Genomic DNA, 26020 nt, shown 5'->3' on the forward strand with positions numbered 1-26020 from the left:
CATACTACACGGAGCAGATCTCCTAGGGAAAAAGAGGCTCCAGCAGGCAGCCTGGCAACCACCCTCACCACCCATAAGAATGGGAGGTGAGAGAGCCCAAGGGGAGAGAGAGTTTGCAGGAAGGCATAAACCCAAAGTTGGGGGAAATTTTGTTGGAAGTGGTTGCTTGTATTTGTGTTGCATTTGAGTTGGGACCAGAGGACCAAGCTGTAGCTAAGGGGCCAGCAGGGAGGCCACAGGGATGCCCAAGAGGCATTCTGCATATAGCCCTGTAGGGATCAGGGACCATAAGGGGGCTGAACAGCACCAGACCTGCCTGGCCTGGGCCGGGGACCCACTTGGCTGAGGGCTGCATAAGCAGCCTCATCCAAGTCAGTGACCCCAGAGAGCTGAAGGGAGAGAGAAAAAAAAAAAAAAAAAAAGGAACAGGCTTCCCTGGGTCTGGGACCTCAAGGGGCCCAGAACTTGGGAAGTGTGAAAGACGGGGGGCCAGAGGCCCAGAGACTGACATAAGAACAGAACTGAGGCCAAGAAAGCCAGGCTTGAAAAAATGGGCCACAGCTGGAGGCTACCAGTCAGAATAACAGTGGACTAAAGGCAAGAGGAAAGAGGCCCCTACAGGAAGATCCAGGACATTGTCTGAATAACTTCTGCGAGGTATGAGGGTGGCTGTAGGAGTAGAAGGAGGCCACAAACAGGCAATGGATGCCTTGAGGCTCTGGATAGGGCCAGGCATGGGGGGGGCAACTATGACTGGAAGGACAGAACTGAGGGTCAGCTATGTATGGGAGGAACCTGCTGGCCAACATAGACTAGGACTTGATCTGGGGCCTTGGGACAGCTTCCCTTCTACAATAAAAATAATTCCATGAAGACATGACAGGCAAAAGGAAAAGGTGGGGGGTACCCCAAGGAGCTGAAACAGGGTAAGAACCATGTGGCCACCAGGGATTGTCACAGCTGGGGCCCTGTCCTGCTACATCAATACTATCATTAGTGGGCAGCACTACTAGCAGCATGAATATGAGCATTTATACTGCTTCCTATTATTAATATTCCTCAAATATTTCAGGGCTTATTGTGGCAGGCATTGTAAACAACAGTCCCAACCCCAAAGAGCTCACAAGTTAAAGGACAAGTTTAAATAGTTATCTACTTGCATTACTATTTCCCTGGTTTATGTACATCACTGTTTCCATTTAAACTTTATGACATGATATAGAATGACTGAGGAATAGATGAAGCAACAACATTCTCTTTGAATTGCCTGGCCACAGTAAACCTTCATACCTTTATCTCACGCTTGAAAGAGGAAAGGTAGAACGTTTTATCCCACAACATGTAAACAAGATACATTTTGCTAAGCTATTCATTTTACTTCAGTTTCCTACATGACCTCTGCTTTCCTATGTTAGGAGCATGCCACTAAAAAGGCTGCCTCCTCTTCTCAAGGAAGCTAGTTTCTAAATGTTTATTACAGTAACATCTACAATCCTCTCAGTTCAACTGCTCCTTAATGGTCTAGATCACCATTTAATATTTGCAGTTGGCAACTCCTTTTTAAAAAAAAAAACAAAACAACATGAAAATGCGTGAAAGGTAAAAGTAATAATAAGCCTATGTATTATATATATTGAAATCTAATATGAAGTTTTTTCCTTATTCAAGCCCAGGGTCAGAGTTGGAACTGCAACCACCACCCACCTCCCCAACCCTGTCACTTCTTTGCTCTAGTTTCTGCCCCCCACTGCTGCTTACCTCCCTCTTACAGCTCTGGCTCCTACTGGGGGCCACTTGAGCTGGGAAAAGGAAGCACAGAGCATCTATTGCTTCCAGCCAGAGCCTGATCATACAATGGCAGTGGCAGGTGTGACCCTGACCTCAACACCTGCTGCATGGCTAGGCTTGGGCCAGAGGCAGCACATACTCTGTGCTCCCCAACTCTGGCAGAAGCAGGGCTTAAACAGACACCACAGAGAAGGTCAGACATCAGGGGGGACAAGTGGTAGGGGATGCAGATAGCAGCAGGTACAGGCACCATGGCAGCAGATGTGTGGTGCACAGGCACCAGAGTGGGGCAGACAGTCCGGGGGGCAAGTGATGGGGGAGGACAGGGGTCAGGGCACTTGATTCAGCTGCTGCCTCCCCACTGCCGCCTGCCCCCTGCCACTCCTTGCCCCACTGCCTACACATTTATACATAACAAATTTATAAATTTTCCATGTATAGAAACTAATTATTGGGGGGGGGGGCTTTAAATTCAGAGTCATTTTGGATTCAGGTAAATATGGTAAATCATGTGCATCCTTCATGGGACTTGCCAAGAGGACTTGAACTAAAAGAGAAAGCTTTTGAGGAGTGGGAAAGTGATCTTTTCTTTGCTTTAAACTGTAACAACACTTCCAGCACCTCACAACTATCCTCATTTCCTTTCATGATTCCTGGAGGAGTTGTGACCCACTAGTTGAGAAATACTGGTCTAGCTGCTCACTTCTGTACAGAAATGGGTCATCAGATCATAGGGTCAAATTTTATTCAGTTATGTAATAAATCACAGTTAAAGTCTACACTAATCAGCACCATAATGCTCATAAAATGCCACAATGCAGGACTTCTTTTTGACATCCTATTCCTTCTGTAGAAGCTAAACATATACAATAAGTTATGGGTATTATGATGTTCCCTTTTCCTACAAAAACAAGTATAACTAGAATACATGTTTCAAATGAACATGTTTTCATTGTAAAAGTCTAATGACAACTACTAACAGTATATTTCTAAAATAAAAAGAAAGAAAACATAAGAACTTTTAATTCATTTAAAGTTCATTTCATTTGGATTTACAATGCAAGGCATTTTCTCTGAATGTGTACATATAATTCCCCATTGATAATAATGGTAATAAGAATCCTAGAGAAACTCAGACATATGTTAATTCTAAAGCCCATAAATGGTCTGTCAGACTTTAGTAGGATTACTCTCAGGCTTAAAATTATGTCTGTGCTTAACAGTTTGCTGGACTAGAATCTTAAATTGCATTTTTCATGCAAAAATCTTATGGCACTTTACAAAGGTGAGCAAGATATCGAAGGTAAGTTAAAGTGTCAAATGACTTCCCAAGGTCATCAGTCAAGTCACTATCATGTCACAGCTAGGGATAGAAGCAAGATCTCCCAATTCCCATCTCTGTGCCCAAAATAGCATCAAAGGGAGAGTGGGTAAAATCACATTTCTGTCATGCACACCAAAGCTCACCAATTTCTCCTTCCATTCCAGGCTTTGGAATGCTGATAGATGTTCTGGTCTCCATTTCCAGCCTCTTCTTGGTTTCTCCTTTCTTCCCAATTATATACCTACAGGCATAAAGGTATAACGAAGTCAAATATAGAATGTCATTACTATCTTTTTCTGACCTGTGCTTTATTTAGAAGGAGAGGGGGCCAGGGAGGAGGAGGAGAAGAATAAAGTTTACTATAGAATCTGTAGAAACTACTACATAATTCCAAATTCAAAATAGTGAACATGTATGGAGAACTACAAGACACAGATCAAAGGGGTATGATTTAGAGTAGTCATTTTTCATCATACAGAGCTACGGCTGGGTATATACATTTTTATTTAAACACCACCACAGCATTGAGAAGATGATCAAAATACCTAGAAAAGGCTTTCCAGTCAGCTACCGACTTCCACATTAGCATCAGGTCATAAATCCTAAGTGTTCCCAGGGCTTTCACATCCACCCCAACAGAGCTGCTAACTCCAGTTTCCTCCCCATATTATTCCATCCTCCTATTTACTTTTATGTTCTGGTTAAGAGATGCCCAAAAATACTGCCAAAAATACTGCCAATGGCAAGAAAGCAGAGTGTACAGTCTAATGCAGACAGTTAAGAGCTAAATGTGGAGTGTGGACATGTGGAAAGAAAGGGATCCCCTGTCCACTCCTTTTACCCTCCCAAGTACCAAACACTTCTCAAGATGAAAAATGTGTGAGGTACATTTTCTACACCTGACCTCTGAGAATAACTGGCTCCTTTGGTAAACATAGCAGGTTTGGTAAACCATAGCAGGTTTGCTCACTTGTATAGTGGACTGGGGGCTTCCAATTTGCATTGAAAACCTCTCTCAGTCTCTTCCACTGTGAAGGCATCACAAGGCTCATCTGCACAATCCCCAGGGCCTTAAAAAGAAGTGGGAAAAAAACAATTAGAAACTTCTCTATAAAGACTAGGAGTATTTTATGTGGTGCAATTCTCACTAGCCTTCTCCTCCCAAGGTTAAATAAAGGAACAAATTGGCTCCTTCTGTCACAGCCAACTGCATTTTATTTCACCTTACTACCCGCTCTGAAAAACATAATGACTACTTTTAAATCTCCCAATCTTGGAAGCTTAAGGAAGTAGCAGTTACAGCCAATACAGAACAGATTTTTTCTTGGCTGTGATTTGCACTACAGCCTGGTGGGATTTCCCTCCTCAAGTCCAAGTACTGTTCTGCCTGTTGGGCAGTAGCCTACAGATCTTTTTAGAAAACAGAGCAACACCAATGATAGCTTCAGCAGCAAGTCCTGAGAGACAAAGAAAAATAAAAGTTAATTTTGGTTTGAGAGCTCAAGTGTAATGGAAACAGTGTTTAGACAAAGAGGGAATTCTCATGCCTTCATCAAGGAAACAAACGCACATCTCCCACATCATGTCTGTTTTTAAGCCCAGCATAGTTAAATCAGAGAGAAAGGTATCGCATTAAAATGTGGTCAAGGGTTAGGGTTAGGGTGGGGAAACAGCTTATTAGAGCTTTGGCTGGTTCAGGGGAGAGAAGAGAAAACAGTAGTAATCGTCTTCTCTACGGTAAATTGATCAAACACTCCAAAATAAGGATGACAAAGGAATATGAGAAAAACATGTGTTTTACAAAAATCTCAACATTTTTATTGATATATTTTTAAAACAAATTTAGAGAGGACATCATTTTGCTGCTTATTCCTAGTCAGTAAATAATTCATAGGCAGGTATCCAAGTCACCTTAATAATAACCCAAACTTCTATTCATAACTGGAATTTACTCCATTCTTTGGCCAAAAGGATAATTAGAGAAAAAGACAATTACAGTAAAAGACCTGTTATCCAGCATTTTACTAACCAGTATTTCTATTAACCAGAATTTCCAGCCACCTGCCTCGCTGCAGGGAATCGGGGGAAAGCTTGCACACAGTGGCCAACACTGCCACCCACCACCCCCCACGGTCACTGCTCCACGTCCGGCCACCGCCATCTGCCCGCCCTCCATTCTGCGTCTGGCCAGAAACCCCCATGCCTCAGGTAATCGTCATTTTTAGATTACCAGCACTGCCCCATTCCCCACTCGTGCCAGAAAACAGGGCTTTTACTATATTTCTCTACTCTATCCTACAGCTTGAAGCCCTGGTTTTGCTGTGTGAGCAGAACCTTGTGCCCGCAAGCTGCTCATTGCAGATTAAGAGCCTAAGTCTACTATCTCCCTCTGAATATTAAATGTGAATTCCCCTACTTTGTAACACGTTACGATCTCACTTCCTTGGCCCCTGAATATTATATTTCCTACCTGTATAGAAATCATCCTCCTCTTCATTCTGACAGGATTGCTCTTGAATTAAATTCTTCCTGTAAATGCGCTCTCCAATCCTTATAAGTGTTGGACGCAGGACTTCCATTGGGCTCTTCTTGCTAGTAATAGCACTCTGCCAAAATAAAAATTAGTTCTTCTAATATAGCCATAGCTGTATAGCCGTACAGCTTTCCATATAGAGTTTCTGAAAAGATACTATGGAAGCATAAGGAACAACTCCATATTTTAGGTTAGTTCTGGACTTAAAGAGGAAATATAAATCCACATGAATAATAGAGTAACAGTGTATGTTTCCCAAATTTATACTATTTATTCTTTCCATATAAAATGAATTTTCTGAGAATTTACAAGTGAACAGTTAAAAATATAAAAATCTGTTAAAAATGAGAAGTTTTAAGAATGTAAAATAGTTACCACTGCCTGTCAGGTTTAGGATTTACTTTTTGTCCACAATGATCTTGGTTACTAAACAGAATAGATTCCCAGAAATTCCCAAGTTTTAATTCAAACTAATTAAACTAAAGGAGGCTACGATTTAATATCATATACAATTAGGGGTCCTTTTTCCAGCTACTCTTTGTAACTGGAATTTTTCTGTCAACTGCAGGTGAAAGAAATGTTGGTTTACTGCAAAGAATTGACAAAATAAAAAACAAAGTGAAAAAACAGACCTCTTTCAAAATTGTGGCCATCTACTAGTGTTCTCCAAATGACTACAGCCACAGATGCCCTGAGTTAGCCACCATTTTGAAAAGAGTTTCTCCCTCTAATTATTAATGGGATTGTTTGTTCTGCTCAAAGCATAGACATGGATGACAGCTGTGGCTTTAGCCTACTGGGACTAAACTGAGATGACAGACAACAGACATTTTCTAAAAGGACCATCTTTTTTGGTAGCTACATTTTCAGTTATGAAAAATACAACACATATTAATTAATTATACATACCTTTTAAAAAACAACCATTGCACTAGATCAACTCAAAAGTTATGTCACAAGGGGCAGGAAAATGAAGGTGTACATATCTACACGAAGGGTTTTGGGGATACATTTATACAGAGTAAAACCAGGAGGTCCAAAGAAGAGAGGAAGTTTGAGATTATATTCAGGGGAAACAACAGGAAAGTGCAGAAGACTAGAAATTTGGAGGACATGAGAGAAATACTGCTGAACCCCTTGTTATTTTGTACTGTTTTTGTAAAACAAAGCTGCTGTAAACCCAGTTTAACCACCCCATACGCTCTGGCTGTTTTGTGATGATAGAATGGTGTAAAACAGTCACTGCATGCCCACAAATTTGTCACTAAAAGTTAAAAACTGTAAAAAAATATTTAATATTGATATTTCATCTCTTTGGTGCCTTAGACATGCAACATGGTAACATTCTGCTTTCTTATTTAGGGCTCATATAGTACATTTTTAATTAAAAAGGAAATCTCATAGGAAGAACTAAGTTAAAGTGCAATTATGGTTGAGGCATACATATAACAAAATTATGTGAAGCTACATTATGAGGATATTGCTATTATCCCAGAATTATGCATTCTAAATGTGATAAATTCAGTTTATCTTAAAAGAAATCTAAGCATTTAAACTATGGAAGAAATAGGGTATATCCACACAGCTTTCATTTCATCACAGTCTTCAACCTTATATAGCTGGAACTCAATTAAAAATGTCTTGTAAATTTATTTAAAAAAAAGTATCCCAACTAGTTTTTATAACTGAGAGTTTCTGTTTTTTCAGGAACTTTGCATATGCTTTATGAAGACAGAATGGGAAAAGCAAAGCAGTGTAACACATTTTTAAAAATCATTTTACTTTGAATTTTGGTCCATAAATACATTGTCACAGATTCACTGTTTTTCTTAAAACCACAGCAATTGTCAAGAGATAATCATGGTTCTTGTATAGCGATTTAAATAAAAATATACCTTGCTAGGTCTCATGGTTGTGGAGAAAAAAATAGAAAACAGACAGTGCAGACAGGCATAGTATTTTTCTGGGGGGAAGTCTGTGCTGAGATTGTAGACTTATCGATCTGCTGTTCCTATTTAAGTGGCTGTGTGGTCCCCCCCAGTGCTGTGCATATGTACGTTTATAGTGGTAATGTGAGAGTGATGCTGTAGCTGTGTTGGTCCAGATGTTATGCATGAAGCAACAATTTATTAGCGATGATCTCCCAAGGTCCCTTCCAGCCCTGATGTCTATGTCTATGAAATCTTTTATAGGGACAACTATGGAGATGAGATAAAATTAGACGAGTTTTTGAATGCAAGACATTTTTCATCAGGTCTCTACAGATTCCTAACTTTATGCCAACTACATAGTTGGCCCAGTTAATAGTGGCTCATTCATGTCAGCTGTCAGGCATTGCAGGACAAGCTTGTCAGGCTGTGCTCTCTCTTTGGCCACCTACCGGCAGAGAAGCAGCAATGCAGCTTGGAAGGGCGCTGTAAGTAAAGGCTCCTCTTTTGTCCCAGGTTTTGACTTGGATCAATCAGGACTCCCTCAGATACAGTATCTGTTTACAGCCTGCGATGCAGGCACTCTAAAAGCTTTTTAAAAACCTAATGAAACATAGGCTGCGGGTGTCTCAGGTTTTTCTCCATGAGCCCTTTGGTTTCATGAATTTAAATTCCATGGACCTTCGGAGCCTGCCGGACTTGTGATTTTTGAATGCTTGAGGTTGGCAAATTGCACCGATGCTGAGATCCAGCTAACAGAGCTAAACGAGGCAGCATCAGAGCCCTCAGGCCTCTGCAGACTACACCTGCAACGAATCATAATATACCCCGCGGTAAAGATATCTGTCCCAGAATAACCATGGTGCATCCAGCACAAAACAGGTGCTGTTTTAAAGAGCGGTTGCTTTGTCAGGCCGTGACACATCTAGTGTGCGTCCAGACCCAGGCTTCCTGTGTCCCACGGTGCCTCCCCACAGCCCCCCCGCTCGCCCAGGCCCCACGCGAGGAGGAAGGAAGGGGCGGGGCTTTGCCCCGCCCCCCGCGAGGCCTCTATGACGGACAACGCCGAGCGTACTCGTGCTCGCGCAACATGTACGGCGAGCACGAGCACGCACGCCGCCTGCGCCCAGCCGTCCGCGCGGCCAGGTGAGCACGCGGGAGGTTGCCGGGCGGAACTGAGGTGGGGTGGGCTGCGGTGCTGCGCTGCCTGGACTGGACCGGACCGGATCTGGTTGTAGCCGCCACCGCCGCACTCACCGGGACACGGCTCAAGACCGCGGACGGGAAGGGCGGCGGTCGGTGAGCGAGCACGGACGCAGGCAGTAGCGCCCGTTTCAGTGCGCAGGCGCACGCGGCGCTTGCCGCTGCCCTCTACCGCTCAGGCGCAAAAAGGGTGAAGTGGTTGGTGCTCACAGTGCCCCCTCGCGCGCAGGCGCAGGAACTGTGGGGAAGCTCCTGCCCGCAGCTTCCTCCTTTGTGTGTGGAGGCGCTGAAGTTGCAAGTCCCCCCTTCGCTGGTTACAGCCGCCACGTACGCGCGCAGGCGCAATAACCGCGGAGAAGGTCTTCCTAGAGCCCGTGTGCGGGCCCCGGAGGATTCTCATGCTGCCGCGCTCCGACTCTGACTCTGTCTCTCTCTCTGTTGCCTCCAGGTCGGGACAGGGAACCATGGCAGCCTCCTCCTCATCCTCTTCAGCTGGCGGGGTCAGCGGGAGCTCGATGACGGGCTCCGGGTTTAGTGTCTCAGACTTGGCCCCACCACGGAAAGCACTCTTCACTTATCCCAAAGGAGCTGGAGAAATGTTGGAAGGTGTGACACCTCCCCCCAGACGCACACATGAGTCCCAGCTGGAGCCTCTGCTGCCCCTGGCTTGGCCGTACCTGGCAAACTTCAGTTGCTAAAAGGAAGAGCGTTGGTGCAGGGAAAGGCTGGCAGAGGTCTCGCTTCCAGAGTCTCCCTGCCCAAGGCCTGTCCTTCCTTCCTAACTGGTCCAGTTCTCATGCACTTAAATCTGTTCGTTTCTAAAACTAAGTAGGACTTCTCTGTAGCCAACAAAACTAAAAATCTCAGGCTTCTCAGGAGGAAAGACGGAAGCAGAGCAGGCTGCTCTGCCTTATTGTTGGTTTCATCTCTGTTGAGCAAAAATGACAGGTGACTGATGTGAGTGTATTTAGTGTCATAAATTCACATTGCTGGTTGGTTTTAGCACAGAAACAGACTAGAAGCAGCTTGTACCTCTGTTACCGAGGAGCTGACGGGCCTGTTCTGCCTTCGCTATAGGTTAATGCTGTGCTGAGAGTTAAGTTATACCACTGCTTCACATGATGGTTGATGTCTTCTGCTGCCTCTCCCCCATAAACCCAATAGCATGGAAAGAACTTGTGGAAGTGGTGCCAAGCCATGTGCAGGACTAAGCTGCAGGACCATTGCAATAGGGTTGGGCTCACAACATGGCCCTTTCACAGTTTGGCTGTGAGGCTGTATTACAGTGATCATTCAGGGCTGTGGTGCTTTTTTTTTTTTTTCCTGCTCGCATCATTCCAGGGAAGTCACAGCAAGGCTAACCTCAGTTTGTTTTGTTTGATTTTTATGAAATGCTCTTACGTTAATCTAAAACCTAATCCTGAGCTCCTCTGCAGCTAGATCTTGCCATATGGGAGCTCACATGATGCATACATGTTAAGAAACTACTCCCACTTCCCCTGGATTTTCCTTGCATTTCATATAATTTGTATTTTCTGCCCCCTTTCATTTTAATTGTTGGAAGGGGAGAGTGCCTGAGCACGTGGAAGGGTCCTTCAGTTGTCTGATGTGCTGCTTATCAACCTGGGATTTAAACTCATTTTAGTTTTATAGGATGGGGGTTTTGTAAGGAAGTGCTTTGTGTCTAGTTATGAATCTGATGCATCGTGTTTTCTTAACGTGGAGTGTGGCAGAATAATAGATTTGCTGTCAGATCTGAAACAGCCTTTAGTTCCACTGAATTTAGTTAAAATCTTAACTGTTAACTCTGCTCTAGAGAGAATGAGAGCTATGCAGTTTACTTAAAGGAGGAAGGTCTTGTCTGTTGAGGTTGTACCCATTGCCCTGTCAGCACAGATGATTGTCCCAGTGTTTGTGGCTGGAATTTCCCTCCTCCCCGTAGCTGTGCAATGAGCTGTGTGTCATCAGCTGACTGCAGCCCTCTACTTCAGAATGACCACATTTTGCTGAAACTTTTAAATTCAGAATGAAAGGCATAGGATATGTCAGACTGATCACCATACTTGAGATCAGGAAGGAATTTTTCCCCATAGTCAGATCAGTATGAGCTGTGGAGGTTTTTGTCTTCCTCCGTAGTGGGGGGCATGGCCCTCTGCCTGGGATCTCTTGAGTATATATTGATAATGTTTTGTAGAAGTAGGACATTGGTTGCTGTGGTTCCCCTGCTTCACTTGTGGCAGATCAGGATGTTAGGTCCGTGTTGCATCAGGGTTGACATTAGTCCTATGTGGAGTTTAGATCTGGGGCAGGCAAAGTCTGGCCCAGAGGCTGGACTCCATTTCCCAGCAGCCCCTGTCCACATGGCTAGGTCCAGTTTCCACGGAGATCCCAGCAGCTGCTGCACTGTGAACAGTGTGGGAGCTGGGGCTTCCATGGAGGCTTCATTCATTTTAATGAATTCTTATTAAAAAACTGGGGGACTGTGGCGTCGACACCTACACCGTCAGATGCGTCACTAGTTGGCTGGAGGGCCACACCCAGAGAGTGGTGGTGGACGGGTCATTTTTGACCTTGAGGGGTGTGGACAGTGGAGTTCTGCAGGCCCCGGTCCTTGGGCCCGCACTGTTCAACAGCGACTTGGACAAGGGGGTGAAAAGCATCTTGTTCAAATTTGCAGACAACGCTAAGATGTGGAGAGAAGTGGGCACACTAGAAGGGAGGAATAGGCTGCAGTCGGACCTAGACAGGTTACAGGGGTGGGCGGATGAGAATAGGATGGGATTCAACAATAACAAGTGCAAGGTGCTGCACTCAGGAAGGAGGAACCAGCAGCATACCTACAGGCTGGGGAACTCCCTCCTTGTCAGTGCAGAGGCAGAAAAGGATCTTGGAGTCCTTATTGATGCCAAAATGACCATGGGCCAGCAGTGTGGGGAAGCGGTCAGGAAGGCCAACCGCACCTTGTCATGCATTCACAGATGCATCTCTAGCAGATCCAAGGAGGTGATCCTCCTCCTCTATGTGACACTGGTCAGGCCACAGCTGGAGAATTGCGTCCAGTTCTGGGCGCTGCACTTCAGGAGGGATGTGGACAACATGGAGAGGGTCCAGAGGAGGGCCACTCGCATGATCAGGGGGCAGCAGGGCAGGCCCTATGAGGAGAGGCTAAGGGACCTGATACTGTTCAGCCTCCACAAGAGAAGGCTGAGGGGGGATCTAGTGGCCGTTTACAAACTGGTTCAGGGGGACCAGCAGGCATTGGGGGAGTCCTTGTTCCTCCAAGCACTACCAGGAGTGACTAGAAATAATGGTCACAAGCTGGCAGAGGGTAGATTCAAACTAGATATCAGGAGGCGCTACTTCATGGTCAGGGCAGCTAGGATCTGGAACCAACTTCCAAGAGAAGTGGTGCTGGCTCCTACCCTGGGGGGTCTTTAAGAGGAGGCTAGATGAACACCTTGCTGGGGTTGTATGACCCCAGTACTCTTTCCTGCCATGGCAGGGGGTCGGACTTGATGATCTGCTCAGGTCCCTTCCAACCCTACCAACTATAAGACAATGAAACTATTGTCCCAGCAGCACTGGCAGGGCAGGGAGCTCCTTCAGGGCCAGGCTGAGGCCTTGTAGCTGTGACAGCATGGTCAGGAGTCAGGGCAGAGTGGCAATCTGCAGTCTGCATGCTTCAGGCAGGGGTGTGCAGGCAGTAGGTCATGGCTCTGCCCCAGCTTCTTGCAGCAGTGGCAGCGTGGTACAGAGCTGTGGAAACTGGCCCCAGCCATGGAGGCAGGGACTGATAGGAAATGGAATCTGGCCACTGGCCAGAGCCACCATTTTGCCCACCCCTGGTTTAGATTAAGCTTTGTATGGGATGGTTTGGATAGAGATAATCCTGCCTCAGGCATGGGGGTTGGACTGGATAACCTTTGGAATCCCTTGGAAGCTTCCTTCCATGGGAGTCCACATATCAGACTGTTGCAATAACTGATTAAAGACTTGTTTTGAGGAGTCATTGAGTTACACAAGCAAAAAAAAAATAGAACACTTCAAGTTTACTGAATTGGTGAGTAATTTCTTCACAGAACAGAATGAATGGTATTTACCCTGGGAAGGTTAGGAATATGAGTGTTTCATATAATTCAAGATGTAGGAAGTGCTTCTACAGCATTTTAAAATAATAATGAACATTAACTTGCTTTTATCTGAGCACATCACTAATATAGTAGAAAGCATTTTCACAGGAACAGAGGTTTGGAAGCTGAGTCAATGTGACAATATGCTGATAATGGTAAACACTATACCAACCTCTCACTCCTCTCTCTCATGGAATTAGATCCTGGGATTAAATTTTGTTCCAGAGCCCTGATGGCAGGGGTAACTTACTCAAAAAGCACTGACTTTTGAAGTGTTCTCTTTTCCTAATCTAGTAGGCTTTCTAGTTAGCAAGGTGCATTTATTTGATTTAGCTTTTGGTTGATGTGTTGTTTCCTGATTAAAATGGGGATTAATGTTTCACATGACAGCAACCATTTCCTGCTATATGTATTGCAGGAAGCTTTGTTTAGTTTAGGTTTTTAATTTCTGAGATAAAAGACCACACGCATCCATTCTTTCTTTCAAATCAATGCAATATCTATATGTTGGCTGCCTTTTTTTGAAGGAAGCCAGTTTAAATACTAATAAACACAACTGAATTACATTCTTCTTTCAAGTAATTTTTAGCTATTTTCTTTAAAAGAAACCCTTTTGATTCTTGAAGGGATTTTGAAATTACTGTGGGTAACATCAAGAGCAGACTCAAATCATTCTGTCATTTGTCATGTCATTAACAATGTTAACAATTCCTTTATTTCTAAGGTAACTGTGAAATCAGTTAATGAACTGGATTGTAAGAGCCACAAGATATTTTAACATGCCTGCAGTGGGTTAGAATTAAGCTATGAAAATTCATAAAGTATAAAAAATGAATGTTTGATCCCTGAGGGAAGCAGGGCTTCTGAGGACACTAACTGATTTCTACTTGGTTTGCTTTCTATTTAAAATCCACTAACTTCAGTTGCAAAAGAAGTGTGATGGAACATTCCTGAATTTGTAGCATTTCTGTAAATGCAGCCAAGTATTTGGCTGTAAACACCTTTATGAATGATTAAGATAAAGTAAAGATGTAATAAAAGTGTTTATTCTACATCAGAAATCTGACTCTTTCCATAAATTAGCTTTGTTCAGTTTCTGGTGAACATGTTAAATTCACTGTCCAGGGGCCCTATTGTGCAGCTCTTATCCAGACAAAGCTCCCAATGGCTGCAGTGGGAAGGGCTTGAAAACTCTGTTCATCTGTTACTGAGCACAATGAAAGATGTTGGATGGTCTCTCACCCTGTTAATAAGAATTGCAAGTTAAAGCAAGACCACTTTCTGTTCCCTCTCCATTCAGGCGGTGATTGTGTTTTGAGATGCCTGCAATAGGCCACTTGTGCTACCTATTCTCATATTCCTCTGCACTGCTGCCATCCAAGCAAGGTGTAATTCATGCTTCTGAATTGGGGGGCACTATAATTTCCCAAGTAACCATTTTACAGCTGTGCTCAATTATGGTTCTCCTAACTTTGTCCAGGATGTTCTCTGGTACCAACAGTGTTTGGCCCTGTAACAGATTGTAGAACACTTGAAATTTAATTGAAATGATAGCATTTTAGTTGCAATTAAGTTGCTTTTGAAAGTATATGTCATTGACAAAATATGTCACTTTGTAGTTGAAGTAGGCAAGCTGATTCTTAACATTATTTTAGAAAAGTAAGAAACATTCAGCTTTCTGAAACACCTTTCGAACTCCCGTCTGACACTTAAATTCTATGCTGGTAAATACCGTGACTACTACACATGCATCTAGAGTTCACATGCTGAATTTATTCAAATCTGCTTCATGATGGAAGGAAATCTTGGCCAGAAAGCCTAGACTTTCTTTAATTGAAAGGTTGTGGCCTCTTTCATTACCACCTGGGCAGCAGCAGCTTCTAAAAGGGAAGGCATGACAGCAGAGCCAGCAGCAGCAGCACATCCATCCCAAGCTGCTTGCAGTATCATCCCTGGATACCAGCCAGAAAGCCCTGGAACTTTGGTCTATGGGCCAAAAAGTTGCACATGCAAGGGCTGCATTTTTCTCAAGTAAGAGAAAACATCTGAAGTAAGTGACAGAGGGTAAACCCACACTGAACCTAAATGTTCCAACACAACAGGCCTGCAGCACTTGCTTAAAGCTTCTCAATAAGAACTCTTAGCACTTGTCATTAAAACACCTCCCTTTTCTGTTTACAGATGGTTCAGAAAGATTCCTCTGTGAATCTGTTTTCAGCTATCAAGTTGCATCTACATTAAAGCAAGTGAAACATGGTAAGTATTTGCATATTTTGTATTTGACTTTGTGTAGATAAGTTTACTGTAGAAGCTGAAGACAAGGATGTAGAAAAGGCTAGTGGGTGCTGTGGTATGAGCCACAAAAAAGCAGAATAAAATCTTTGAAGGTCCTGAATTAGCACTAAGCAAAGCTATTGTTAGTTCTTGTGCCATGCTTGAAGAGAGATGCAAGTTAAACAGGCAGTTGGTTATGGGAGTCTAACAGTATTTCTAACCTTGTTTTTTCTGTTACTCTTTGTGGTACTGTACGCAGAAGAGGTGAGGTCTGAACTTGCTTATACAGTGGTGAGGATCAATTAGAGTGTGTAGAATGCTTCGAAAAGAAAAGTTGCTACATGCCACTTCAGTTCCTGCTTCTCTTCTCTGATCCTTTCCTGTGGCCAGAAAGGGATGGTAGTGTTTTTGACTGTGCACAATCCAATTAAATCAATAAGACCTTACTCTCCAGCTGTTGACAAAGCCAGAGTTTAGTAAATCTGTATTTGTTCCTTATGATATCATCCTTTCTGGCTACTCTACTTCATTGGGTATGTGGAACTAACATTTCCGTAACTGTCAAACATTTGAGATGCTTTCTATACAAGTCAGACCTCCAAGGACTTACAGCAGCTGAAAACCTTCAAGAATGTCTTTGTACTTCAGACCTGCTGCTACAGTTGAATATCAGTGAAACTGAACTTAAGGCTGTTAACCAAAATCTCAGAGGAAGTGAACAAAGCATTACTGTCATGAGTTGCTTAGTTGTAGTTTAACCAATGTATATTGTGTGCAGGCACGCAGACTGGGAGCAATAAGGGCTAGGCCTTAAAATTAAGCAGCAGTTACTTTGCCTAAAAGCATTTAACCTCTTTTTTTAAATGTCAGTCGATTTACAGTGTTTACATTTCAGGTCCAGCCTTTACTAATAAGTTGTTGCAGGACTGTATAATGAGAGTAGGGATAGGCATGCCATACAACTCCCTGGCTGATCTGATAAAACTTTGAAGTCGTGATATCAAACAGTACTTCTTTGATGATGTAGAAAAGACCTTTAGTGGCAGTGCCTTCATCTCTTCTTTTTCGTAATTTATCATATTCTGACTATAAAGTCAGAATTTTTAAAATAGTTATAAAGACCTCTTAAAATTCTCTCTCTTTAAAGGGGATGGTTCCTTATATTACACTGCAGTTTTATCTCAAGCCCCTTGGAGGTCTCACTTGTCCCTTTATTGGGTTATTTTACTCCAGAAAGGTTAAGATACAGAACTGATTAGTGACCATTTGGGCTATAGAAAGTAACACCCACTATCTTGAGTTTCCTGCACTGATTATGTTGTTTCATGATCTTTGATCTTTTGGGCCTCCGATTTGTTCAACAATATGCAGATAAACAAATTAAGTATGGAAGATGTAATATTAATCACTTAGACAATCTAACAAAGTCTTTACTTCATATACTTCATATATTAGAAAAGTGTTTTCAATAATTGCACTATTCTGTTATAAAATGGTATAAAACTGCTTCCTAGTGACTGCATTACTGGGGGAAAATATATTTTTTTTCAAAGGACTATATATGTCTAATTAAGTTTTAAAAATTTTCATGCAAACCATTATTTGGACTTCTTGTAGATCAGCAAGTTGCTCGGATGGAAAAACTAGCTGGTTTAGTGGAAGAACTGGAGGCAGATGAGTGGAGATACAAACCCATTGAGCAGCTGTTGGGGTTCACCCCTTCATCAGGATGAAAGCTTTTGGATCACTGGTGTCAAATGATCAAACAGATGCACCCTCTGGACTTTTTTGTTTTTTGTTTTGTTTGTTTGTTGATTTTTTTTTTTTAATGGGCTGCCATTTTTCAGAATGCTCACAGCTGTGTCCCTGTCAGCTCTGTTACAGTATCCAGTAAATGACAACTACAGAACCTCAGGCATTTTGTAATATATCAGCAGGATGCGACTTCTGTGTCTTTGTGAGACGCATCAATTTTAAAGAACTTGGAGAGTAACCTGTATGTTTATTTAAAGTACCTTCCCTTCCCCTTTTAAAGAGAGAAAAAAACCTCATGCTCTCTAGAGAGTATATTTGTGCCTGCAAGTAGCCAGGTTGTCAGTCATACTGAACTGGATACCTTTTCTATTCAAGGAAAGCTCCTGTAGGGCATTATCAAATAACTGAATAATTAAAAAAAAAAAAAAAAAAAAGTATTTGACTCTTAAACTCTTCCTTTTTGAAGATGAATAGGATAAAGAACCATGCAAGATAACTAAGGATGACGAATGTTAAACTCCTCTATGTCAAGATCATCTTAGCTTTGCTGAGGTTTCTCGCTCTGCTTCTGCTTTAACTATATACAGCACTGGGAGAAAAAAACTGCTGCTTACTGAAAACTCTGAAGCTCTTCCTTTACCATAATGTACTAGATCCCTTCCATGGCAAATAAATAATTTTAAAAATGATAAAGTCTGTTTCCTTTCCTTAGACTTTAAAATTTAGAAAAGAAAAAGGAACTGAGTTGCTCCGTAGCACTGTATTTGCATCTGCAAACAAGAGACAGTATATTGTGACATAAGCTAACTGCTATTTAAAGAAAATAAAATCCAAACCTCACATAACTTGCCCTCAGGACAGACCAATTCAAAACAATCAATATCCTACCGCTATAGAGAAATACGGCTAGAAGGGACCTTGAGAGGTCATCCCATCTAACTTCCTGCCCAAGCCAGGATCATCCCTATCCAAACCATTCTATATCATTCTATATAAATCCATTGTCTGATCTCTTAACAAAACTATACAGTCGTGACAAGATGACACCCTAATCTGCCACAAGTAAAGCAGGGGGACTATGGCAGTCCATGTCATGCTGCTGCAAAGGTTGTTAAAATACACCCAAGAGATCCCAGCACCAGAGGAAGTAAAACCCCACAGTCTGTACTAATCTGACCAAGAGGTAAAATTCCTTCTGAATCCCAAATTCGGCAACTGGTTTGACCCAGAGTAGCAGGGCAATACTCTCTAGCCAAGAATCTTTGGGTTTAAGTCTCAGCAGGAATACTGGCACATCTATCAAAATCTCCAGCCTTGGCTACAGCCAACACACAATGCCTCTGGGGAAGGTAGTTAAACAAAACAAAAACCTGATACATGTAGCAGTGGGATGGGAAAAATGCCCTCCCAGCCCCATGTGGCAACTAGCAAGGCCCAGAAGCATGGGAAATACCCACAGTAGAGTATAGGCATACCTATGCTTGAATCATCCCTGCCCCATGCCTGTCCAACCTCTTGAACACCTCCAGTGAGGGAGATTCCACAACATCCTTAGTTTATTTCCACTGCCTCTCTGTTTTAACAGTAAAAATTTTTTTCCCAATATCTAGTCTAATCTACTTTGCTACAACTTCAAGCCATTGGTCTGTCCTATTCTCTGCAGCAAGAGAGAAAAGGCTCTTTTCCTCTTTTTATAGCAGCCCATCAGGTATTTGAAGACTTATGTTCTCTCTTAAATGCCTTTTCTGCAAGCTGAACATGCCAATTTTCTTCACTCTCTCCTTGTATGACTTGCCTTCATAGATTCATAAAAGTTATATGCTAGAAGAGACCTCAGAAATAATCAGGTCCAGCCCCCCTGTTGAAGGCAGGAAAGACTGCTGAGGTTAGTTGACACCAATGAGGTGTGTGTCCAGTCATCTTGAAGATCCCCAGGGAAGGTGACTCTACCACCTTTTGGGAGAGTCTACTCCAGACTCTGGGCACACAAATCATAAAGAAGTTTTTCCTAATGTCTAATCTAAAGTGATCCTCTATCAGTTTATGATTGTTATTCCTAGTCTTCCCTTGGGGTGCCTTGATGAACAGGTGAACATTCCTAACCTGTGATGTTTGCCCCTTATATACTTACAGGCTGCTACCAAATCTCCTCTGAGACTTCTCTTCTCCAGGCTAAACAGTCCCATGTTCCTCAGCCTCTCCTCATGGTCTGTTCTCCTGACCTCTAATCATTCGTGTGGCCTTCCTTTGGACTCTTTCCAGCTTTTCCACATCCCTCTTGAACTGCAGCGCTCAGAACTGGATGCAGTACTTCAGCTGTGGCCTGCCTCATCAGTGGGAGGATGACATCCTTAGTCTTGCTTGTGATGCATCAATTTATGCATGCCAGAGTGTTGTTCGCTTTGCTAGTTTCCAAGCCCTTTATCATTTTTGTCATCTGCCTCTGGACCCTAACTTCTCCATGTCCTTTTTACAATGTGGAACCCAAAACTAAACAGTACCTAGGCCTAACCAGTACCAAGTAGAAAGGCACTGTCACAGGGGTGGGCAAAATGCGCCCCAGGGGCCGGATGCAGCCCACCAGGCCATTCTATCTGTCCCACGGGGCCCTAAAAATGTAGAAAATTGATATTACTCTGCCCTGTCATGTGGCCTTTGATGGCTTTCCGAAGCTCAGTAAGCGGCCCTCTGCCCAAAGTAATTGCCTGCCCCTGCACTATCACCTCCCATGTTTTGGACCTAAGGCTTCGATAATGCTGCCATCCAGCCATCTGTCATTCATTTTGTATTTGTATTTTTGATTATTTTTTCCAGAGGCATAGCTCCCTGCATTTGTCATTTTTGCATTTTAGTAATTTTTTGGAGGAAGATTGGTTTTCATTGATTGGTATAATCAGCCAAACATGTTAATTTGCTAAATAAAGACTACACTAAATTTAGTACTTTTTGCTAGCAAAGAGAATGTGCTGTATGTTATTTTCAAATAGTCATGTAGCTTAACATTTTGTTTAATCTTTTTAAGCTATCGTCATCCTAGAAAACTGAATTACTCTTATTTACTCTTTATTTACTAGATTACTGATTTTTACTCATGGCTAGGGACAGAAATTATACAAGTGATTGGAAACCAGTTCAAACCTGTAACACAACGTAAGTTTGGTGCACATAAAATGCTTTCACAGTGGCTGAAACAGGTTTAAGATGAACCTGGATGGATGTAGTATCAGACTTAACTGATTTAGGTTAAATTAGTTTATTGAACGTGCGTCCCAGATCCCCTCCAGATTTAGGTAAACTCACAGTCCTTGCAAGGTGGGGTGACTAGCCTTGGCCCAAGCCAGTCTTCTCTAGTGGAGCAGAGACATGCTCTAGCACCCCACCCCCAACTTCTGGCCTGAGCCCCTGCAGGCCTATGGCTGCATTTCCAGAATCAAAAGTGAATGTCTGTTCACTTGTTTTTCAGTCCAATCTATACAGTGTAGACGTAACTGGTGAAGAGTGAATCGATTCAGCCTTGGGCTTTTTGACCATCTGTACAGACCATGAGCTGTGTCTAGCTCAGTTTAGATGGAAATTGGAATTCAGTTCAAAATAGTCTAGTAGCATATAAAGTTGTTGTTAGTTAAGAAAAAAATCTCTACACTTAAGTATCCATCAGAGTTTTACATTTAAAAGAATCTGATTCATTAATATATCTCATGTTTCTCTCTAGCTAGTGAAAATGGTTTACTGCTTAGTTACTTTATTTAAAGGATTGACATATTATAATAATTTTAAGCCTTAAAATAGGTTGTCACAATTTCAGGCTTAATGTTAAAATAGTGTTTCTCTAAAAAGAAAACTGCAAATAGTTTATTTTCATCCACCCTGCATTTTGCCCCTTAAGGATTGCCAAAACTGTATCTAAAAATCAAAACCACATCATTAGGTTATAAAATTCAGTTTTGCAGGCAGCTGTTTATTTGGAGTCCTAAAAACTGTCAGCTTCAACCCCTTGAACACCACAACCACATTATGAAAACAAAACCAAAATGCAGGGCAAACAAGGGCATCACCAATGCCCTGCCATTGTAATGGTAGAGAAGTATAAAGGTTCATAGGCTCCTAGAAAGATAAGTTACATGCCACAGAAGCTGTATGTTCCTCCACCCCATCAATTCTTGTCAATTTGACCTTAAAGAAAAAGTCCTTTTTGGCCCCCAAAACAAAGTAATCGGTTTGACCAAAAACTCTTCTAGCCATGTATCTTGGAAGTTTCTAAGTACAGGAGCACCAGTACATCCCACTCAAAAAAAACTTGCACCTTTAGCTATGGCCACTATTCAGTGCTTCAGGGGGAGGCAACAAAACCCTCAGAAGCCCACAGACCATTCATAAGGAGGGAAAAAAAGTCCTTGGTACCCCGCAAAAGTTTTGTAATATGAGATCAGCAGATCCCTCTTGAACAGAGAAAATTACATGCTTGTCCTAACAGGGATTCAAGTATTCATGTGTGACTGGTGCCTCATTGATCCAAATAACTCCCTTTCATACCATAGTCCCTTGCAAGTTTAAGTTCCAGTTTAAAGTGACTAGTCTTTTTTTTTGCTCCATTCCAAAATATCACTCCTCTTAGAAATTAAAAGTTTTTTTTACCTTCTAATTTAAATTAATTCATAGACAATCTGAAGGCATTTGAAGTTGTGCCAATATTGTTCTCAAACTTGAGGAGTTCTTCCTCCCTGTTGTTCACCCCATAACTATATTTATAAAAAATAATCATAGCCCTCTCAACCTTAGTTTTGTTAGACTTTTAATCTCTCAAAGGAGATAACCTCTGCATTTGCTTAGCCATCCTAGTTGCCCTTACCAATGCTTTGTACAATGGTTGCCTCATAAAGAGACTACACTATAAAGTAGTACACTCAGGTCCCTCTTGTCCTCTGTTGCCTTCTGTCCACCCCATCCTATTAGCCTCTTTGCACTTCAAACTGTTAAGCTTTATACCAGTTTTAATACACCACTCTAGTCTGCTCCTCATTTATATAGGTGATACTCCCAACTCAGTGTCACCCACAAATTTCATAAACACATTTAGCTTCTACACTAAGGTCCCTAATATTAAATTTTTTCTATCCCAAGGATCAATTTCCAAAATACTACAAATACTTCCCCACTCTACATTAATATTCAAATATGATTTGCAACACCATACGGTTAACAGCAGGGGAACCATAGGTTGGAAATTCTGCATACTTATAAAAGTATTTGTCATATAATCGTAGTTCACAGCAAACATTTAATTTCTACTTAGAAAAAAAGTAAAATCTTTCTACTCCAACATAACCTCACCAGAAATATATATGATTCAGGACTATATGCTCAGATACATCACATATTTCCCTTCACAGAACCCCTGCAGGGTACAAAAGTATCTTCTTTTCATAGGTGGGGGGGGGAACTGAAGCATACAGGAGATCTCTATACCACCCCAACAGAATTGAAATATGTGACACCCACTCAGCATGTGCTACCCACATTTCAAAAAAAGATGGGAACAGATTAGAAAGAGCCCAGCAGACAGCAACAAAAATGATCAGATGCCTGGGAAACATCATGTTTCCCCAGGCTGAAAGAACTGGGGTTATTAAGTCTGGAGAACAAAAGATTGAGGGGGTATTTGATAACTATCTTCAAAGAGCTGAAGAGTAATTATAGAGAGTGGATGGAGATGGGCTTTTCTCTGTGGCTGTATGGGACAGGACTAGGAGCAATAGCAGGCAGCAGCAGGTGAACCATAGGTTGGAAATTAGAAGGAGCTTTCTAATTATGAGAGTGGTCCTATACAGGAACAGACTGCTTAGAGAAGTTGTAGAATCTCCACCCTTGGAAAATTTCAGAAGCAGGTTAGACAGAGGCCTAGCTTGAATAGTTTAGTCAGGGATGACCTTGCCTTGAGCAGGTGCTAGAGTAGAGATAACCTCATGAGGTTCAGCCCTTCTGAAAAGCAGACCCAAAACTTTCACACTGCATGTGCCAAATCAGTGGCCACTTTTGAAGACATTAGCTTAAGCCAGAAGCCCAGAGTTGCATCACCTGTCAGCATCAGCTAGAAATAGGAACTAGAAATCTAGAGACTCCTTGTCATCCACTCAAACCCCCAGACTGATTATAAAGCCCACCCATAAGGACAGGAACAGGCCATTTACTTGTTTTTAAGCCATGTGTAAGTGACATTGAAACCAAACATTTGGCAATCTTCTTACTGAAACTGGCCAAACAGAAAAACAATCCAAGCTCTGTATTATACATGGGCTATTTGTATGTATGTGTAATACCAAAATAGATGCATCTTTAAGTGCTGTTTGAGGGGAAGTGAAAAGTTCACTGTGTACAGTATTACAAGAGCAACATGTTTTTCCTCCTTTCAATAAATACTTTATATGGGACAGCAAAACTGGAGACTTTTCTGAAAATAAAATTCAAAATAGGAACCAGTGCTGCAATTGGACAAAATTCAGCTCTTTTACCTTTAAACCCACAAGCCCTATTTTTGTCTGATTTATTGTTCTAGAAGTCACTAAGCACATTGATTATTTGTGGGGTTTAATGGGAAGGAAAAGAGGTGAGAACAGCTGCAGTGGTTAATAGTGAATAAAGAATAGGTTTCAGGCCTATTTCCTTTTGTCCCACACAAACTTGAGTTCTCTCATATTTAACACTGGAAACCTTACATATATTGAATTAAGAAACTGATACAGTAATTCCCACATCTGCTGATGTGATTGATTTCAGACTACACTATTTTGGGTCCTGTGCGAATTCTAGAACCCAGCAATATGAAGGGCTGAGGAAAAGGCTGTGAAAAGCAATACAAAATGTACATGGGAAGAAAAAAAGAAGAAAACATCAACAAAGGACCTTGTTCAGTTATGTTCTCTGGTTTTCCTGTGGGTGCAACAAGAACATTTTGTACCGACTGTCAGGCTACAAGGGTTTGGATTATTCTCTTCCTCTAGGTCCTAGTGCTCTTATCTCCCCACCAAAATTAAAGCCATTAACATCAGCAGCCACTGCCCAAAAGAGAGGATGGAAAAATACTGGCTCTGAGAAATTGTGTAAATTCAATTAAGTATTAGTGTAACAAATATTCTCAACCTGAACTCAACATGGGTGGATGCATGGCAGGCCTGACCATTTCCCTGTCTTGGTGCCCCACTCCATCTGCGCAGAAGCCAATATTTTCTGAACATCTCACAACATGGCTACACAATGCCTTAAAGCAAGGGTGCTCAACCCCCCAGCCTGTGGTCTAGATCTGGCCCATAGAACCATGCTATCCAACCTGTATAGCTCCCCACTAGTTTGGATAGTGTGGCCTGGACCACTAAATTGAGCATGAGGGGCTTATCAGGGTGGCAGGGGTCCACACAGGGCTGGGTGAGGTGACACTGGTCTACGCAGGGCTGAGCAGAGCAGCACAGGGCCAAAACCAGTAGCAAGGGCTGAGTGGGACATTGTGGGGTGGGGTGGCATGGGCCCAGAAACAGTTTGGGGCCTGATCCTAGCCCACAGGCCAGGCCTGCACTACCTGCCCACCCGCAGGCCCAAACAATTGAACACTACTGGCTTAGAGCAGGGGTTTCAAACCCAGCTGGTTCCATAGTGCTTCCATGGCCAGTCTGAAGTGGGCTGTGCTAGAGGTAGCATGAAAGGCTGGTGCAGCAGGGTCCACATGTAGTGCATACCCCATGTTAGCCCTGCATGCTATGTGTACAGTGACCCACCCTGTGGCTGGCATGTGCTGTATATGGTACATGGGCTGATTTGCACCATGGGCACTGCACAGGGGGTTGGTCCTGGTCCAGCCCACAGACCAGCCCAGTGACCTCCATCCAGCCCATAGGGTCTGATCAGTTTGACACCTCTGGCCTAGAGTACATCATCACTCAGGTATTTTTCTGGTGGCTGTCCCCACTCCCAGAGGAGAAAATTTTTATTACAGACAGCTGAGTTACTCATTCAGCTAAAAAAGCAGGGACTTGTGCCAAAAACACCAAATTCAGCGTATGATACTAGTCTAAGACAGCAGCACTCCAGAAATAGAAAATCTTGTTTTGGATAGGAGGATTCAGCATTAAAAGGAGAAGCAGAACAAAAGATGAGGAGGAGGTGTGACAGAGACCAAGGGGGTAACATAAAGATGTGACACAGAATGGGGTCTGGTGATAGAGAGAAAAGAAAATATGACAGGAAGAGGGAATAAACAACTGAACTTGGAGTGAGGAGCAGAGTAGATCCAGGAGGGGAGGGGGCAGAGCAGACCAGGAGGGAAGGAAAAAGCCACACCACACAAAGATAAGATGGTCTCTTGGGACAGATTTTCACAAGCAGATGGATTTTTTTTTCATACAAAAATCCTCCCAAATCAATCTGGGGCTACAAGTCAAGGCCAAATAGACACAACCCATACTCTTGCCCACCAGAGCTGGGTTGATGCACTCAAGTCAACCACTACAGAGCAATTCTTTCATCCTGAGGGTGACAAATTGCTAGCCATCTCCAGCGGTACCCTTTATTTGGCTGGAAAGACAGTTGCTATGAAGCAGGGTTTGAAAGGACAGAAGATGGGTTCCTTAGGCTTCCAATCTAGAACAAGGTGAATGTCCCAGAGAAGAAAGGGGCTGGTTTCAGCTCATACTGTATTATATAGATGCAATACGTTACACTGAGGGTATCAGGGTCTGTCTATATGAAAGAGCTTTAATTACAGCAAAGGAGCTCCTTAGGATGGGTGCAATACTGCTAGCAGCAGTTTTTCTGCCACCAAAAATTATAGCAGCTCCCCTGAACCACAACAGCTCAACCTGCAGCAGTCTTCTGCTGGCTGAGCCCAGTCCATACCAAGTCTTCCCTAGCAGAATTGCATCAGTTACAGCTACTGGTATGATCCTTTCACATCCCTAATTAACAATGTTCTGATGGCTTTGTAATGTAGAGGAAGTTCAAGGCCACTTTGCCCCTGAATAAAAGCATACCCATGCTTCAGGTGAGCATCAATTACATGCCTTTAGGCAATTCATCCTAACCCTGAGTGACCTATGTA

At 42.7% G+C, this 26020-nt stretch overlaps 2 protein-coding genes across 9 annotated transcripts in view; one reads left to right on the top strand and one right to left on the bottom strand.

Moving 5' to 3' along the window:
- ASCC1 (activating signal cointegrator 1 complex subunit 1) overlaps positions 1–26020 on the bottom strand; it is a 122792-nt gene that overhangs the window by 66592 nt on the left and 30180 nt on the right. For 2 of the 7 annotated variants that reach the window (XM_090057021.1, XM_090057014.1), the window contains exons 1-4: positions 8831–9218; positions 5583–5718; positions 4083–4182; positions 3256–3353 (exon numbers count right to left, since the gene is read on the bottom strand). In XM_090057021.1, the coding sequence (XP_089913147.1) occupies positions 3256–3353; positions 4083–4182; positions 5583–5691 (307 nt within the window). In that variant the 5' untranslated portion in view covers positions 5692–5718; positions 8831–9218. Of the gene's footprint in view, positions 1–3255; positions 3354–4082; positions 4183–5582; positions 5719–8025; positions 8510–8830; positions 9219–15401; positions 16763–26020 lie in introns of those variants that run through there. The other 5 variants (XM_090057017.1, XM_090057019.1, XM_090057016.1 and 2 more) reach the window with 4 other exon arrangements.
- ANAPC16 (anaphase promoting complex subunit 16) lies at positions 8581–17089 on the top strand. Of its 2 annotated transcripts, none has more exons than XM_090057022.1 (4): positions 8581–8719; positions 9225–9382; positions 15088–15162; positions 16798–17089. In XM_090057022.1, the coding sequence occupies exons 1-4, from the start codon at positions 8664–8666 to the stop codon at positions 16911–16913; spliced, it is 405 nt and encodes a 134-aa protein (XP_089913148.1). In that variant the 5' UTR covers positions 8581–8663; the 3' UTR covers positions 16914–17089. The 2 variants fall into 2 exon arrangements, with proteins under 2 accessions (XP_089913148.1, XP_089913149.1); XM_090057023.1 differs by lacking the exon at positions 8581–8719 and adding an exon at positions 8728–8872.

The sequence above is a fragment of the Crocodylus siamensis genome, chromosome 7 (assembly GCF_052110815.1).
Source record: "Crocodylus siamensis isolate JL-2025a chromosome 7, ASM5211081v1, whole genome shotgun sequence".
Lineage (NCBI taxonomy): Eukaryota > Metazoa > Chordata > Crocodylia > Crocodylidae > Crocodylus > Crocodylus siamensis.